Source organism: Rhinolophus ferrumequinum, chromosome 22 (genome assembly GCF_004115265.2).
Source record: "Rhinolophus ferrumequinum isolate MPI-CBG mRhiFer1 chromosome 22, mRhiFer1_v1.p, whole genome shotgun sequence".
In the NCBI taxonomy this organism is placed as follows: Eukaryota; Metazoa; Chordata; class Mammalia; order Chiroptera; family Rhinolophidae; genus Rhinolophus; species Rhinolophus ferrumequinum.
Genome location: NC_046305.1, coordinates 7,039,890 through 7,054,939, shown reverse-complemented (window position 1 = coordinate 7,054,939; position 15,050 = coordinate 7,039,890). Strand labels below are relative to the sequence as shown.

Genomic DNA, 15,050 nt, shown 5'->3' with positions numbered 1-15,050 from the left:
GAGATATTTTCCAGGAACTCCAGAGTGTCAAGCATTAATTTTTTGTGTTATTTAGTGTATGATTTACTATAATATTCAATTACTTTATTAAGTATAATCCAAAAGGTACAAGATGCTAACTAACTATATATTATAATATTGAAACGTCTAATGTGAGATGAGAACATGTGGTCATTGAGATTGTAAGTCCATGAATTACAACAAGGATCTTGAAATGCATGTCGTATGGAAGGAAGGAAGGGAGGGAGGGAAGGAGAGAGGAAAGGAGAAAACAGAAAAGGGAAAGAGAAGAAAAGGGGAAGGAAGTGTGTTAGTCAGGTTGGGCTGAGTTTCAATAACAAGTGGACATTGTCTCATTGTTCAACAGAATAGAACTTTATTTCTCTGTCAAACACTCCATGATGGTTCCAGGTCAGCAAGGGTTGAAACTTGGCTTCCTGTAGTCACTTTTCAGGGTCCCAAGTTGACTACTGCTTTACCATCTTTAAAATGTAGCTCCCAAAGTTGATCAGAGGTGTCAGATCAGTCAGACAGATGGAAGAAAATAGGAGATAGGAGTCAGGATTGAAATTGTGAAATACCACTTCTGCTCACATTTCACTGGCCAGAAATGAGTCACAAGATCACATCTAACTGTAAGGGATGCTGGGAAATGAAATCTACCTGTGTGCCCAGAAAGAAGAGTAAGAGGGCTTTGTTCAAATGCTGGTTCTCTCTTCCACAGGAAAGAGGAAAGGAGTTGGTATTAAGGGTTTTAATTGAAGCAATTCACAGCCAACATTTGCCAGCATTAGTAAGAAGAAATAGTTCATACCAGTTTCAATGGAACATAATTTACAATCAAATGTGCTTTTTATCGTCTTCCTTGCTCCAGAAGATCTGTGCTGTTTTTGTCTGCCTACATTTCATTTCCTTCTTCTGGTAAGAAGAGGTCCCCCTGCTCAGTCCCAGTGTTGGTGAGGATGCCCTTTGGTCCCCCAAAAAGAATAGTCAGCAGTAATGGCTAGTATGTAGGTAGTTTATTTGGAAAACGATCCCACAGAACAGGAACGAGGAGCCAGGGGAATAAGGAGGTAAAAATGGAAAGCCAACACAAGGCTGTGTTATCAAGGTGGGCACCCCTACTATGAGGACTGATGCTCAATAGTTTTGTGGCTGCAGATGGCAGTGGGGAGCTTTTATCCATTGGTTCCATTGAGGTTCTGTCAGCAAAACTGGTGGAAATATCTTGGGGATTGAGTGCTGCAGCAGTGACTTAGAGCCAGAGGTGGCGACAAGAGGAGTTGCATTGGTGCTCTGGTGGAGCCAAATACAGGCAGGCAGTCCTGATCTGGATGCTCAGTACACCTCCACCCCAGGACACGTGCATGCGTCATGGGTGTGCACAAAGCAAGCCAGGACTGTAGAGTTCTCTCCCAGCAGTTTTACAACAGGAGCTTGTTTCTCAGATCTTTCTTCCAAAGCCAGTCTTCATCTGCCCGTAGCCACCTTCCCTACTAGAAGGAGATAACTTGCCTGCAGAGATAAGAGACAGACAGAGAGGTCTGGTGATGTCAAGTCTCACCTCCAGTACCTGAGGTTTCCAGAGCTCCTCTGATTCCTGTAGCTCCTCCTTTCGTTCGGTGACCTAACCCCCATCCATCTCATGAATTAAACCATCGCAACCGAATTTGAGCTGGGTTTCTGCCGCTTGCAACTCAAATGTTTCTGACAATGCAGAAATTGACAGGGAAATGTGGAGTGCCATTTATTAAAAGCCTTAAAATCTAGAATGACCTGAGTGATTTTGTGGAACACAGAGGGTATCAGCCCAATGCCAGATCTCCAAGACTCCTGGGGGTCAGACAACAGCAAACTCCGTGATATGGAAAAGAATCTCCCCCTTTTCAAGCAAAGGCAGGAGGTTTGAAACAGAGTGGAAAGTATTGGGGCTTAGGAGGACCTAGAAAACTGACCGGAAGTCTCCTTTCTTACCCCTTTCAGAACCTCTCTGTTGTCCCCTCTCCCCACAGGCCGCATTGTAGGTGTTAAACCCTTATCTACTGTAAATCACAATATACGTAGACACTGCCTGGGGTTAGGGCCAGGTTAACTCTTCCAGACTCTTCTGTCACTCTGTCCTAAGGCACAAGACGAGATGAAACCTTTACACTGAGGTCCTGGGGATGGGCAGAGAGAGCTCTGAGTCCTGTTTCTAAGAGAGAAAAAAAAGTGGAGCTGGAATGGATTCAGATTCAAGAATTATGACTCAACATTTCTGGCACAGGTTTCCGGTTAATGGAATCTCCAGAAACTGAATCAAATGGCAGCCAAGCCAGGTCGTAAAGGAGGTGTATGTCACTCACCCATTGGGATGCAAAAGCAGAGCCTGGCAAGAGTACAAACGAAGGGCCACGTATTTACATCCATACATTTATGTTATAAGTTGAGCTAACAAAGTGTTAGACCAATTACGTTCTACCCTCCTACCTGAATGAATATACCTTCGTAATGCCCTGAAAAGTCAGCTTGACACTTAGAATTCTCAGACTATTAGGAGTTCCTTTCCAGAACATGGCAGTGTGGGAGGGTTGGCCCGTGGCCCCTGTGGTCTGCCCGCTTCTCTTCTCACACCAGCCCCATTCTGCACCAGAAGTAGACCTGTGCACACACAGGTGGCAAACTGCATCATGTGTACCCAAGGTCCATCTACACACTTGACCACCACAAACTGGTCTCAGGAGGAGGCCAACATAGGCCCTTAAAGTGGAACCTGGATCGTTTGGACCTGGAATTCCAAATCCCAAGTACCTGAAAGATGGTCTCAATGAGGTGTGCAGTTACCAGGTGGGCACATCCAGCTGGCCCCGCAGACTCTTTGCCCAGGGGAGAGGTACAGTCGGAAGAGTGCTGGTGCGACCCAGGGCAAGGTGTGTAGACCTTGACCTGTCTTAGGGTATGGATGGGCCCCCTTACAGGGTCTGGGATCATCCCCAGAATTGTTCTGGCTCCAACAGTATTTTTTTAGGTTCAGTGGGCAACGATAGTGTCCTTTAAATGAAATGTCTTGTGATTGAAACTACTTTGATAGGTTTCTGCTACCTGCCGCTGAAAGAATCCATACTGATAAGCTTTCAGTGTCAAAAGTCTCAAGCAAGTGGTCTGCAGCTGCTGCTTCCATTTTTTTTTAAAGCACTTATTCTTATGCCATAACTTGCCAAAATTCGCCTTCCTCCTCCAGCACTCTAGAATAAACTGGACTCTAAAAATCACTAATCCAATGGCCTTTCCTCCATGCCCCGTCAGTTAGCCTACTCTACAGTATTTGAATATATTCAACATTCCTCTTTTTTTGGAAAAGTTCTCTTTTCTTAATTCTGGAATAACAAATAAGCTGATCCTCATCCTATCCATTCAACAACCCCCTATAAATTGCCCTCTCCCCAACTGTACATGTTCTTTAAAGTCTAATCTTGCTCCCTGGCTGACACGTCTACCAAAAGTCATTCATTAAAATTATTATTAGAGTCTCAATGACCCTCTCTCCTCTGGAAGAACTCATTCACTCTTCTACCTCAAGATATCGCCTCCTTAAAAATGAATCCCAAACGTCTATCTCCATCCTTGACATTGATTCCAAGCTCTATTTTCATATCTTCACCTACTAGACATTAACACTTCTGTGTTCAAATTCAATAATACACCTAAAAGTGCGATCATCATCACCTATCACTGGGTGTCGCCTGTTTTTGTAGCTTTTTGTCAGTTTTGTCAGTGATTCATTCGCTTAGTCCCCTGGTTTCAAACCAGCATTATGTCGGACTCCATTCTCTTTTTCCTGCCGTGAAGTCCGATTGGTTGTTTCCTTGCAGGATGTTTCTTATTCATCCTTTGTTTTTTGTTCCCCTTCTATCGGTTCTGCTTTCAGTTCCTGTTCTGCTCTAATTTATCTTCATTCTTTGATGACAATAATTCTGCAAAAGTAGTGTTTTTTTTTGCCTGACATACCTTTTGTCTTAATAACTTTCAGTGGATCTCTACAGCTTGACGAAAAGTCCAAACTCCTTTGTCTGACACACAACACCCTGTAAGATGAAGGCTGAACTTCAGTTTCTCATGTTTGCTTCCACTCTGCTGCAAAATTAACTCTTCATCCCATTAGCCATGGTCCCTGAATGCAAATTCCTCATTCCTGGATCCCCGCCTTCATCTCTTTTTCTCCCCTTTCCCAACTAAAAGGCCACCACCTCCTCTTCTCCTGCTCGATTTCTGGTTGATGAAACTCAAGTCCCTGTCCCTCTGTGAAAGCCCATCCCCCACCAGCTCACTGCCTTCTGTCTTCCTCGTCTGGACTTCCGTCGGCTCTATTTGTTTGACAGTAACTAATTTATTGTCTTGAACAGTGGCATACATTTGTTGATGCTAGGGTTTCCCTTTAAATCCGATTTTAGTTGGTATGAAAACAGAACCCATATCTCCAATTGGGTTTTCCACCCCCCCCACCCCCCCAATACCGCACACCCAATGCCATGCACAACAAGGGCTTCAGAAATTTTACTTCGTTATGTCTTTATTCTCAGATAAAAGGCGGAGCTTTATCTGAAATCTGTTTTGTCATCTGATACGTGGTATTGGGGATGATAAAGATGTGGGTGAAAAATAGCTAAACGCTCATAAATGTTTCGCCCTACACTTTCCTGTTATGCTAAATCAACATCCCTTCTTCCTCCCACTGTTTTCTTTGCTTTTGAGGAACAATAGATTATTTTCCTTTTTAGGAAGCCCTGTATCACACTCTAGGAAAAGTTCTCAGTTTACAAATCTCTCTTCCCTTCCCTCTTCTCTGAATGTAATCATAGATTCTAGCAGGTTTGGTTTTGAAGTTCAAAAAGAATCAGCCGACTCAAGCGTGTATGACAAAAGACAACATGTAGCATCGTTCTTTCTTTTTATTGAAAAGGAATCATTTCTATTCTAGCGCAAAACAATGTATATTTTACATCATAAAGCAAGATATAATTTACATATTACATTTCTTATGAGATCTTTATACCCTAAATGTCATTCCCTTTTTTATTCGGTCACCTCTTCTGGTTTGATTTAAACTGCCATGTACCCCACAAATCAGCATCGTGTTTGGGAGGGATTGTGGACACCACGGACAGATGGTTTGCATGTATTCATCCGTATCTGTATAATGACGGCGAGGGACGGGGGACACCTTTGAACTCAGTGGCCTCCAGGCCCTCTGTTGACACCTGGCTTAAGACCCAGAGGGCTACTCCTGCAAATCACGTATCAAACTTCAGCTTATTTGAAGTCAATCATAAATGAGTGCTTGTACTATGGATATATGTCATGATCAAGAGGTTAAGTAATAGGTGCTTGGGATATACGGTCACCAACAATGCAAGTTGCTATGGCTGACCAGCACTGGTTACCCCATGGGATTCCCAGACATCCCTTGCCTGGACATTGGATAAAACTGCCCCATTGCACCTAGCACTTGGGTTATGGGTTCAGGCTTTTCTCTTCACCACTATAAATGGATATCAGACAAAAGCTTCAGATGACTTTGTTTCACGTGACCCTCTATCTCTTGACTCTCTCTTCTAAGATTCCCCCCTTCTTAGTAAAATCTTTCCACGTATGATTTCTGTTCCCTGCACTGTAACCCAAATCCATTTTTAGCCATTCTCCCCAAACTCCAAACTGCAAAAGTTCACCAACTTCTTGGGCTACCCTCAGTTCACAAAGAATGTTTTAATGTTAGGACACATGGTTTGTTTAAAACTCATTAATCCACACCTGCTAAGTGGGGCAAAACAATTAGTCCAGGGACCCTTGAAGAAGCAAGTGACATGTGTTGTTCAGCCAGCCTATGTGAACCATTCGGTAAGAAATGTTTGAACAGTAGGTGCAAAGAACAGGGAATCAGTTGATGAAAGCAAAATACAGAAGATGGGCTTCCTTCTTGTGAGCGAAAGAAGTATAGCATCAACATTTGCGATACATTTTCATATTGGTGGCTGTGTGATTGAAACAAGAACTCCGTGAGCTCAATCTGGTATGCCAAAGGAAGAAATGGTGCGAGCTGAAAGTGCATATTCAACCCCAGATGTCTTGCCCTGTCACTCCAAGTTTGGCATATTAAGCCAAAATCAATCTAAAGCTTTTTAAATAACTGATAACTAACATTATGAGAACCAAGCTGTCAGGATGAAAATATAAGTCGAAAGTGTGTCTGTTCTGCATCTTAAATTATTCTTGGGTCCAATGATGTGAGTTTTGAGAGGTCCATAAATATAAACCTAGCTCTCATTCCCAAAAGGTTATGAGTATTTACAGCAAGATTGCATTTCCTTGCTAGAAAACAAGTCTCCCAAGTACCGTATCCTTCCATCAACGTTGAATACTTTTATAGTCCCTTTTGTCCCACGGCTACAAAGTGCTGGACATACAGAAGGTACAGGAAAGAACGAAGGAGCAAATGAATAGAGCCTCACAACACCCCTGTGAGGTAGGTAAGTATTGTTAAACCCATTTTAAAAAAAGGTAAACTGAGGCACCGCATGGTAATGTGGTTTGGTCAAGTCCACCTGACAAGTTACAAAAGCACAGCTGGAAACAAAGAGAAAGAAACATAGAAAGGTTTATCCTGGCTCCCAGCCCGAGCCACTCAACTTTATTTCAAAACATTAGGAAATAAAAATAGCCCATAGTTGCCTGTTTGGAAATGTAGACAAACCCTTAAGTATTCTACCTAAACACGTATCTTTCAGATTTCTGTTGAGTGGAGAAAGGACAGAAGACCAAATGGTTTTCCTTCCTCTCTCTAAGTGTAATTCCTGTGATGGAGCAGGTTGTATCTGCCTCCCACCAGAGGGCAGGCTCCATACTCAAGGATACTCTTAGAGCCTTGCATCGTTTCTCCTTTATTTAAAGCCCTAATGTGACAATGAGACCCGTTCCCACTCAGCTGTCCTATCCATTGCTCTGTGGCCTCCTGGGAATTTTGTGTAGAGCAGAAAGGAAACAGAAGCTTCAGTAAAAGGTATCGTCGCTGGGGAGATAAGCACAGTGGTAACGGTGTGAAATTGGCTGTTTGTCGTGTTGGAGAAACTGCAAACTCAAGCTTGCAAGGATATTATATATATATATATATAATATATAAATATGTACAGTATATATAGACGTGTGCATCTGACGACCCTTCAGGCACCAAAGAGATGGAGGCCATGCCTTTCACAATGCAGTCTTTGTGTTCCGAGAGAAACTTCTCTCCCTCTCTCAAGTGAAAAGTATTTCTTCTCTCCAATAGCCCATGACAGCAAATCATTCAGAAACAACAAGTATCTTTAAGTTAAGATAGCTGAGGGTTTGGATGGGGGTAAGGGCGACATTATCGACAGTGTAGAGCTTAGATCGGCCACTTAGAGCTTAGAATTAGCCAGACGCAGCCAATCCCAGCGGATCAGACAGGCCAGGGACCAGACGTGGTACACGATTGCTTCCCCGCCCCCCCAGTAGCTGATGGAAAAACCTTACCATGACCAACAGAGATGGAGACAATGAGATCATGTCTGGCACAGATTTTTCAGAAAGACTTGGGCTTTTCAGAAGTTCCTAGAGCTTCTACACACAGAGAACTGGGAAGAAGGCTTGGGTAAGGCACCGAGGGTGACACATGCCAATGAGGAGACAATAGGTAATTATTCTGAATATATATATATACATACATACATACATACATACATATATTCAGAATATTACATATATATATATATATATATATATATATATATATATATATATGAATGATATCTTTGGCTACTGTAGATTTTTTTAAAACCCATACAATCCTGGGGGTGGATGGGCCGAACTAATTGAAGACGCTCGGAGTATATTAAGCAAAAAAGCGCGTGAGTAGGAGGAAAATCAATGAACACACACAGAAAACAAGTGGCACAGGTGTCCCAGAGGGAGGAGGAACATTTGGTAACTAATTTTCCTTTGGCTCCTCTCCTGCTTTTCTCTGCCATGGTCCCACAATTTTAGTTCTGGTTTTGGTTTGTTTTTATTATTATTGTTTTGTTTTGTTTTCCAGCAGATGAAGAAATGACAGAACAGGATAGGTGTCTTATGGTTTTTGGTTTCTTCTCAGGCCTGTTTAATTATGTTTCTCCTCAGTTGACTGTTGGCACCTGGTTCCTCTGTAAACTATACTCCTTGGCCTTCAGTCTCAGGTTGGCAATGCTGTTGGCCATGTGGATGCCCTGTGTAGGGCTACTGTTGGCACATGTGGCAGAATAAGTAGCCATGGCACTGTAGGGACAAAGGAGAGAGCAGGGAGAATAACAGGCATTAGTTTCACGAAGCTGCAAGTCTGTGCCCCAGATGGGTGCCAATCTCGGGATGGGGGCAGGCAGGGGCGGGTGGGTTGGACGAGATGACCTCTGAGGTCCCTTCAGCCCCCTATTTCCATTGGTTTAAGGCGCTTGGAAAAGGGTGGCGGTGTTTTTGGAGGGCAGGGGAAAGCAGTGGAGAGTGGAGTGAGGCAGGGGACAGGTCCTTGCTGTGTGGGATCAGGGCGTAATGATTTACTGCTGGGGTGAGAGAAGAAAGCTGCGTCTGTTGGATAGCAGGTGTTTCATCCACTGACCAGTTAAAACAGTACCTGATCCCTCTTGCTGCCTACATCCCTGGACTGGGGGAGCAGTTAGGAAGAGAAGGAGGCATTTGAAAAGAAACATTGTGCCTCCCTCGCTCTAAGGAAGCTGACTTTATTTCTAACACATTTTGGATAATCAGTTAATACCATCTTAAGCAATGTACTTGGAGAACCACCCAAGATGACTTCTCTGCTGTTCTTGGTTGGTAGTACCAAGCATTGCCAAGTTGGAAGGCTCCCATACTGATTGGCCTTGATTTGATAACTTCTCAAAAGGACTTGAGTAGCCCTGTGCACTGCCTTTTGGGTCAGTTAGTTTGGAAATGTTGAAATCGAGAGAACCTAGCAAAGTCTTCCGTGTCAGGAATCCTAACCTGTTTCTAGCGGTCCATATTGCTGAGAAAAACCTGAAGTTTTGTTTGTCGTTGTCAGCGGTGTTAATTAAGACCTGGGAATACCACTGAGCAGAAATTTGCAATTCGTGGTTTACTCTTAATTGCATCCATGAATTTCTTTGAAAGGAAAAAAAGCAATGGTTTCTTAGACTTGGAGGCAAAGTATCCATTGCTGTATGTAAACAGTTAAAAGGGAACTCATTTTAATTAAATGAAAATGTTCCTAGTTGTTTCCAAGATTAGCAGAATCGCTTTCAACGGAGGGCTGGAATGAGACAGACTTATAACTGGAATGACATGTGCTCTTCCATTGCCTGCATTCCAGGGCAATTTTGTCAGCCACTCAGGGGTTTGTGATTTTAGGGGAACCGAGTGACAGACCAGAAAAAGAGAAAACTAAAGCTACTCTACACATACAGAGGCTATATCATTAACACTTATTTGGGACACTGCATAGTCAGGATGTAAAGACCTACAATAGCCTATTTCAGCTCAGTTATTAGCAATTAACCCAGGAAAATTAGGTTAAAGAAATATAATATAATTAGTCCCACATCACTAGGTCTTTTCCAGAAATATCCATACTTAGTTTAAAATCCGTGTGTGTGTGTGTGTGTGTATGTGTATCTTATGGCAGAAGGAAGAAGACTCAGAAGGGTTTCAGAAGATTCTTACATTCTTCTATGTCATTTTTGCCTGCCTCACTCTTACTCATTCCTGGTAAAGGATCGTAACTAACTGCACAGAGTTAGATTCTCCTACAGCACCTGTGCTGTTCCTTCTGGTACCTATTTCAGTTCCTCAAGCTCCATAGGTGAGACACCACATCTGTCTTGTTCACCACTGTCCCCCCAGGCACTGAAGAAAGCATCTAACGAATAGATAAATAACTGAGCAATATCTAGATACAGTATGATTAAACTAATTCCAGCTCAATGTCATTTTTCTCTGTCATCCTGCTGTAAGTAATGATGTCTTGAAATATTTTACCAGTATGCTTGTATCCTTAGGAGCTAGTCCTTCCTGTTAATTTCGCTATCTTTATAGAATAAGCAAAATCAGAAGGGACATGACAAAAGCAGGGGTTGATGATTATTGCATATTCTTAAATTCATCAAAAGTAAAAAAAAAAATTAAAAAAAATGAATGACTACCAGTGCTTATTAGACTTATAGAATAGATTATCAGTTCTACCACTGTCTATCAGAGACAGAGGCAGAAAGAGTCCCCAGTTAAGGCAGGTTTCAATGAAGAGTGAGATAAATGATCAGAGCAATCCATTAAAATGAAACAAGATTTTTTTTTTCACCATGTACCAAGAAATTTCATTTATTTTCCAAACCCACATACATATAATCATTTAATAACTATATGAATTGTGTGCTTCCATTCAAGACCCTGTCAGAAATAAATGCAACTCCGTAATCTTATACTCAAGAAATTCAGGATATACTGAAATCTAAGATTTCAAAGAAATCGAAGATGTAAGTAGGTAAGAAAAGAGACAATTGGATTTGGGAAGTGTACCTAAGTTCTAGATCATGAAATCAACCACATCAGCCTTTCTCAACCAGGTTTCTGTGAGAGAATTAAACCCTAAGATGGTACATAGTACCATTTTAAATGCGTATGAGAGAAGCTGCAAATGTGAGTTAGCTGTAGTATTTGTTAAGTACTGAGAATGAAAATGAATGGCTTCTGGAAACAGTTGACTAAAACTCATGGGAGCATAAAGAATAAAATTCTCTTATGACAAATTGTAGATTGTCAGGGAGTGTTGTGCTTTTAAGCACTTGGTCTAATTTTCTGAGGGATATGTTTTCATCCTTCGAGATTCTGGATAAGCAAACTCCTATTTAATAGAGATTCTCTCATTTTCTAATGAGCAAAGATGTGGTCCATTTTCCTTAGCAGACAAAGGGAATTAGAACCTTGTGGGACATAGTTTACTGAAGATGCTGTTACTGTTTTCTAGAAATGTCTACTATAGTTGTGATTTCAATTTTATGTATTGTAGAACCATTTTGTAGTAGTTACTGCATAGTTTACTAATATCATCCGCTATTCTAGTTTGAAGACTTACTATGGTAACACATTTCTGGAAATACTGAGATTCTCTCTCCAATGCAGGCTGGATGTTAATATCCAATTGAGATGGATCTTCATCCATTTCCATCTCAAAACCAAATTAGTGGAAATTTGGGTTCTATTTTGCATAGGAGATTGGATTTTCACTGAGGTATTTTCCCTGAAGTGGCAGCCTGTTTCAGTGTTGAGACTAGCACCCTGTCTGATTATACTGTGGGCTGTTATAAGGACACCGCTATATAAGGACACCCTGGCAATGCCTTGTAGGACGTCCTCAAGCTAGTGGGACATGAGGATAAAAAAAAGCAGTTGATATTCATGAGTGAGTTTTGCAATTCCCTAGGAGCTTGGTAAGTGATAACATTTTCACTTGAGAAATGTTCAGGAAAGTTATAGACTCTCAAAACTTGATCTAAATTATCCCAGCATCGGATCGTCATAAGATACAAAATAAAACAACAGAGACAGTCTTAACTCACAGCCTCTTAACAAATGTTTAGACTATCTGACTCTACAAGTGAGATTTTGTGCACATATTAGAGAATTATGAATCTGTTTTCCCCGAGTAGTTTGACTTAGTTCTAGTTTCTCAACTTGAACTCAAGTAGGCAAGCAGGGAGCAGTCTTTTGACATACCAGTGACAAACAAGACTTGTTACAGGCCAGAAAAGACAGAATTAGTGGGTGGGTACTCCAAGAACAGCTTAGCCATTCTTTAAAAAATGGCATTAAAAGTAAGGTGGGGAGGACCCACTTGCAAAAGTGACAACAGATGCAAGAGAGGCTTGAGTATTCATGACCACCTGTTTTCCATGTCACCAGAAACTTCTAAAGCTCTGTGTTAGGAAAAGAAAGAGAACTCTGAAACGTTTTCTCACAAGACAGAAACCAATGAGGGCAATAAGCTCTCTTCAACCAAATTTATAGGACCGTTCAAACCATGTCAAGTGACCAGGTCACCACTCCTTCTGATACAGGATGAAGCTTTCTGAGATGAAAAAGTGAGATTGAAACTAAGTGACCGGTATAGAGTAAGCAGGTGATAAGACCCAGAGCCCACTGGGCCCCAGACATCCTGCCCACTGGTCTTGCTTTGTGAGTTAGAACCACCTACATCCTCTAACAGGATGCCATCATGACGTGACTTCTGGGACTGGATTCATAGAGGCTGGCTAAAGCAACATTTCTATTTCATTTTTAAAAATGGGAAGTTCTTTGTGTCCATGACCAAGAAACTACACTGGCGAATAAAGAGCCCTGAAGAATTCTAGATGAAAAAGAAATGCTCCTGTCCCATCCATGGGTGCAGCAAGTCTCTACTGAGACTGGCATAGAGCTGGCACACTGACGTTAGCTTGACATTTTTCTCCCTCCTTTTTTGGAGACGCCTAACAGCTGGAGCACAGCCCTAGGTAGCAGAATGCTGGCCACCAGCAGGCTTCCAGTTTGGCTTTACGGGGGACAAATCATTTTTGATCATTTCAACCTCTCCTGAAATGATCAGGAGAGGTTGTGGGGAAGAGAGTGTTAGAAGGACTGCCAAATACCGACGAAGTATGGTGAACACTGTTCAGGGAACGATTTGAAAGCCAGGAAACGTGGGCAGCTGCCCCTCTCTTTCTGATCACCCACGAAGGCCCACAAATCACAAAACAACTGAGGAGCGCGGGGGGCACAATGAAACCTGACTCAGTTTTCAACTCCACCTTTGTTTTCTATGTGGCCCCTTTCAACAAACGATGACAAGCTATTGAAAATCCCACCCCACACACAGATCTGCCAAGCCAAGAAGTCTGTGAGGTCCCTGACACCCTAGGGTTTCCTAGCTCAGGATTTTCCCAAAGGCCGTACAGCTCAAGGTGTTCACGACTCTGTCTGTGACGTGGAAAGGTTGGAGACCATCTCTTAGGTTTGTCCTTCTGTCAGTGCAAGAACAATGGAGGTGTACTTGCTTCGTCTAAGAAAATTCAATACAAGTTTTCCTAGGGAAATTTACTTTTAAAGAGAGACACCCAGAAATCCTTTTGGAAGTGATCTTTTGTGATTTAGAGAATCATTTCTCACTTCTGTTTTTAAAATTCAGAATTTGATTTTATTTTTTTTTTAAATGTACATTCAGCTCTTACAGCAGACACACTGGGACCTCATTTCACTGGTAAGCCTTCAGTGTACACTGCATGTTCAGTGATGCTTCTGCCATTTTTAACTTTTCTTTCTACAGGTGTCCTATATAGGGAGGCTTGCATCCTTCTAGTGTCTCAACGATTTTTGTATTTCTTTTTTGAAATGCACATTGCCAACCTATCGGTTCCAAACGCCCCTGGGAGATTGTAGTAGGAGAACTGTTCCCAGTTCCATCTCAGATACAAGGCTCCATTAGGGGTGGATGACTCAACTGGCCCAAGAGAAGAACGTAGTTCCTCTGACCTCTGCCCCATACCTTACAGTCATCGAAAGCCTCACTAATCAGACTGTGTACCAAGTGGCAGCAGCGTGGGTCACTTGGGGGCATGGAGATGCGGATCAAATTGGGCCCCCAACTTACTGAAGCTGAGTCTACATTGTAACACACTGCCTGGGGGTTTATATGTGCAGTCACCTCTGAGGCACCCTACTCTAGGCTAGCCGATGACCCTGAATTTTATGGGTCCATCTTTTGCAACTCTGTTTGGTTTCCAGTGGTGTTCCCCACTCAAGGACTTCCCTGCTTTCATTGCTAGGTCTGCCAGCCCCACTTTCTTGAACACACTTATTTCCCACTCAAACCCTACCCCCAACAGCCACCCCCTCCCCCCTCTGACAAGTTACCTTTTCAGTGTCTTCCGTTAGAATCCGTTATGAAGCCCCTCGTGTAAACAACATCTTGGGAGGGACGAGGATCTATTTTTGAAAGTGTGAAAGGGAGAAATGAGCCAAATGCGTTCAGCAGATGTCAGGCATACTGTGACCATGATGAAACGAGGGGAGGCGCTCAGGGCAGGGGAACTGTGGGCAAGGAGAGCTGGCCTCCCTGTCACTCGTCATCCGTTTTCTTGGAAGCCCAGCCCTCCCTCTGGGGATGGTGCTCCAATCCAAGACTGCAGAGCCCGGCTATTCTCTCTCTAGCTCTCGTGGGAAAGGATATCTCTGGGGAAAGGGTTTTAGACTCCTTTGTTTACAAGAACAGTCAGAAGACCAGGACTTGGTTAATTAGCGCTACCCAAGAGGCAAAGTGCGAGTCTTCCTAACGCGGGTGCTGGTGTGTGCTTTCATTCACCTAAGGAAAACCCTTCTGAGCTAAGCAGTGGGCGTGTGTGCCAAACACAAGCTTCCTTCCACTGGCTCCGGAGAGATAAAGAAGACACCTGCCAGGACAGTAGTGCCCGTGTTAGGGGATGCCCTGCTCCTTCTGGTAACTCAGTTGCCTGTCTGATATCATCACCTCCAACACGCTCAACTGCACAAACGAAGTCATGATGTTTTAAAAATAGCATCGTGAACCATATGTCCCAGTTTGCCAGGGACAATCCCAGTTTAATGCCTGTTGTTCTCGTGTTATTATTAATAGCACTCCCCTTTCACTCTCAAAAGTGTCCCAGTTTGGATGATAAATTATACAGCCACCACGCTGGCTATAAAAGACACCCAGAAAAAAAATGTGTTGGCTATTTCCCATCCCATAATTCTGACCATATGCACACAATTGCTCTGAGTCTTGGTTTTCTCCTGTCTTCTTGCACGGGAAAGCTGTGGAAGTCAGCAAACTGTGCTGTCTGGCAAAAACGTCCACTCAGTGTCCCTGGGTTGCATGACCAAGCCACATCCGTCACCCCAAGGGCACGTCCACACACCTCAGAAGGTGGACCTCAGCTGCAGGCATGCGTCACTGATCTGAGACCGACCCTGAATCCAAAAGGCATGTTGACATAGTTTCCCAG

The 15,050-nt window shown here is 42.9% G+C and overlaps 1 protein-coding gene across 3 annotated transcripts in view; it reads right to left on the bottom strand.

Moving 5' to 3' along the window:
* Positions 1-1,027: 1,027 nt before the first annotated feature.
* PRRX1 (paired related homeobox 1) overlaps positions 1,028-15,050 on the bottom strand; it is a 75,619-nt gene continuing 61,596 nt past the window's right edge. Inside the window, exons 4-5 of one of the 3 annotated variants that reach the window (XM_033092799.1) lie at positions 13,942-14,013; positions 1,028-1,515 (exon numbers count right to left, since the gene is read on the bottom strand). In XM_033092799.1, the coding sequence (XP_032948690.1) occupies positions 13,959-14,013 (55 nt within the window). In that variant the 3' untranslated portion in view covers positions 1,028-1,515; positions 13,942-13,958. Of the gene's footprint in view, positions 1,516-7,778; positions 8,305-13,941; positions 14,014-15,050 lie in introns of those variants that run through there. The other 2 variants (XM_033092798.1, XM_033092800.1) reach the window with 2 other exon arrangements.